Source organism: Salpingoeca rosetta (assembly GCF_000188695.1).
Source record: "Salpingoeca rosetta unplaced genomic scaffold supercont1.34, whole genome shotgun sequence".
Taxonomy (NCBI): Eukaryota; class Choanoflagellata; order Craspedida; family Salpingoecidae; genus Salpingoeca; species Salpingoeca rosetta.
This window is the reverse complement of record NW_004754900.1, coordinates 510,198-512,697: the sequence shown is the minus strand read 5'-3', so window position 1 is coordinate 512,697 and position 2,500 is coordinate 510,198. Positions and strand designations below refer to the sequence as shown.

General features: G+C 54.4%; 1 protein-coding gene across 1 annotated transcript in view; it reads left to right on the top strand.

Moving 5' to 3' along the window:
• PTSG_10772 (uncharacterized protein) overlaps positions 1-2,500 on the top strand; it is a 5,881-nt gene that overhangs the window by 1,356 nt on the left and 2,025 nt on the right. The window contains exons 4-11 of the mRNA XM_004988679.1: positions 101-266; positions 529-573; positions 811-890; positions 1,103-1,224; positions 1,383-1,493; positions 1,654-1,767; positions 2,000-2,070; positions 2,281-2,345. Of these exons, the coding sequence (XP_004988736.1) occupies positions 101-266; positions 529-573; positions 811-890; positions 1,103-1,224; positions 1,383-1,493; positions 1,654-1,767; positions 2,000-2,070; positions 2,281-2,345 (774 nt within the window). The remainder of the gene's footprint in view (positions 1-100; positions 267-528; positions 574-810; positions 891-1,102; positions 1,225-1,382; positions 1,494-1,653; positions 1,768-1,999; positions 2,071-2,280; positions 2,346-2,500) is intronic.

Genomic DNA, 2,500 nt, shown 5'->3' with positions numbered 1-2,500 from the left:
CGTGCACGCACTGACACATCTTCTATCCTCTTCCCTCTGCCCCAACCACACACACACACACACACACCACACACACACACACACCCTTGCATTGTCTCAGGTCACCGCCAGAGCTGCTGCAAGAGATTGTTCTTGTTGACGATGGCAGCGACAAGCCCTGGCTGCAGCAACAGCTGGAGGATTATGTGAAGTTATTGCCAAAAGTGCGCCTCGTTCGCCAGCCGCACCGCTCGGGTCTCGTCAAGGCCAGGCTCAGGGGCATTAAGGTGTGCAGTGTGTGGTGTTGTGTAGTGTGTGTGTGTGTGTGTTCTTGTGTGTGTGTGTGTGTGTGTGTGTGTTCTTGTGTGTGTGTGTGTGTTCTTGTGTGTGTGTTCTTGTGTGTGTGTGTTCTTGTGTGTGTGTGTGTGTGTGTGTGTGTGTATGTTGATGTGATTTGTTCGTGATTGTGCATATTGATACGCATGATTGTCAAGTGGCCCACCGTGTTGCTCATGCATCACCTTCTCCCTCACCTTCTCCACACCACAGGAAGCGCGCGCCAAGACATTCATCGTTCTCGATTCCCACATCGAGGTGTGACAAAGCGGTGGTAGTGTGCATTTATTGTGTTTATGTCGATATGTGTGGTGTGTGTGTGTGTGTGTGTGTGTGTGTGTGTGTGTGTGTGTGTGTGTGTGTGTGTGTGTGTGTGTGTGTGTGTGTGTGTGTGTGTGTGTGTGTGAAGCAGGCCGCCCTCACGCTCCCTGTTGCGCACGATCTCACCATACCACTATCCCACCGCCGCGTCATGCCTGGTGTCGCCACTATCAGGTTCAGCCCGGGTGGCTCGAGCCGCTGATGCACAACCTCGCCGAGGGCCGCAACAAGATGGTCATGCCCCAAATCGACAGGTGCAGCCGCGGTGGTCGTGGTCGTGGTTGTGGTTGTGGTTGTGGTTGCACGCGTGTTGCGCATCGTTCTCGTTTGCAGCGCACTTGAACCGCCGCACACAATCACACGAGCGTGTGCACATCATCATTGTTGTCGCGCCTTGTTCATCCACTTTCCCTCTTCCTCACACATCCACATGCACATGAACACACACACACACACACATGCGCAGCATCAATCCCGAGACGTTTGTGCCGCAGGCGGGCGGAATCGGCTGCTCTCTCGGTTTCCTCTGGACGTTAATCGAACATGGAATCCCGCTGCAGGAACAAGAAAAGAAACGCAGGGCAGCAGGTGTGTGTGTGTGTGTCTGTGTGTCTGTGTGTCTGTCTGTCTGTGTGTCTGTCTGTCTGTGTCTCTGTCTCTGTCTGCGTGTATCTGTCCGTCTGTCCGTCCACTTGCTCACCCCAAATCGCCACCACCACCCCCTCAAATCACGGTCTGCGGTGCAGAGACGGACGCGATCCGGTCGCCGACGATGGCGGGCGGTCTCTTTGGCGGACACACGGACTTCTTCTGGGAGATTGGCGGTTACGACGAGGAGTGGGGCTTCTGGGGCACAGGTGAGAGAGAGTGTGTGTATGAATATATATGTGTGTGTGTGTGTGTGTGTGTGCTTTGTATTTCGCTGGCACCATCCTCCCCCTGCCTCATCGACCCGTTTGCTCGTCCATTCACCATTCAACCTTCCCCTTCCCCTTCCCCTTCCTTCACCGTGTGCAGAGAACCTTGAGCTGTCCTTCCGGCTGTGGCTGTGCGGCGGCGTGCTCGAGTGCGAGCCGTGCTCTCGCGTCTATCACATCTTCAGGAAGGGCGGTGGCGCTTACAGCCTCCCAGGTGACACACGATGCGTGTTCATTGTGTGTGTGTGTGTGTGCATGTGTTTGTGTTTGTGTTCGTGTTCGTGTCTGTGTCTGTGTCTGTGTGTCCTGTTCTGTACACCTTTTGTGCGCCCTTGTTGCGTCCATTTTACCTCACAAGGTACTCATCATCATGCGACCACGATGGCCGTGCCTGTGTCTGCTCCTTTCCCCTCCATTGCCAACACTACTGACACTGCTGCTTGCAGGCAACCACGTGGTGAAGAATAAAATGCGCACGGCCATCATCTGGATGGACGAGTTTGCATACATCGTCGAGGTGCGTTTGTGTTTATGTGTGTGTGTGTGTGTGTTTGCGCGCACGCGTGTGTGTGTCTGTGTGTGTGTGTCTGTGTCTGTCTGTGTGTCTGTCTGTCTTGTGTTCTTAGACAAGCGTGTTGTACTCGTGGCATTGACTTTGGTCTGGATTTGCACTCGCACGTCTGCCATCCCTTCATCGGTCATTGCATTGCCTGCTGTGTGAAAACAGGAAGCGCTTGGCCATCCGAAGATTGACATTGGTCCTCTCGACAAGATGCTCGACCTCAAGGAGCGGTGCGTTCATCGCAATCGCAGCGCAATGAGCCTGCTCGTGTGTCCATGTGAGTGTGTGTATGTGGAACAAAGTTGTGTGCATGTACGAGACCCGTGCTCGCTTTCCGGCTCCGTTGTTCACGTGCTCACCACCAGCGCCATCAACACCACCATCA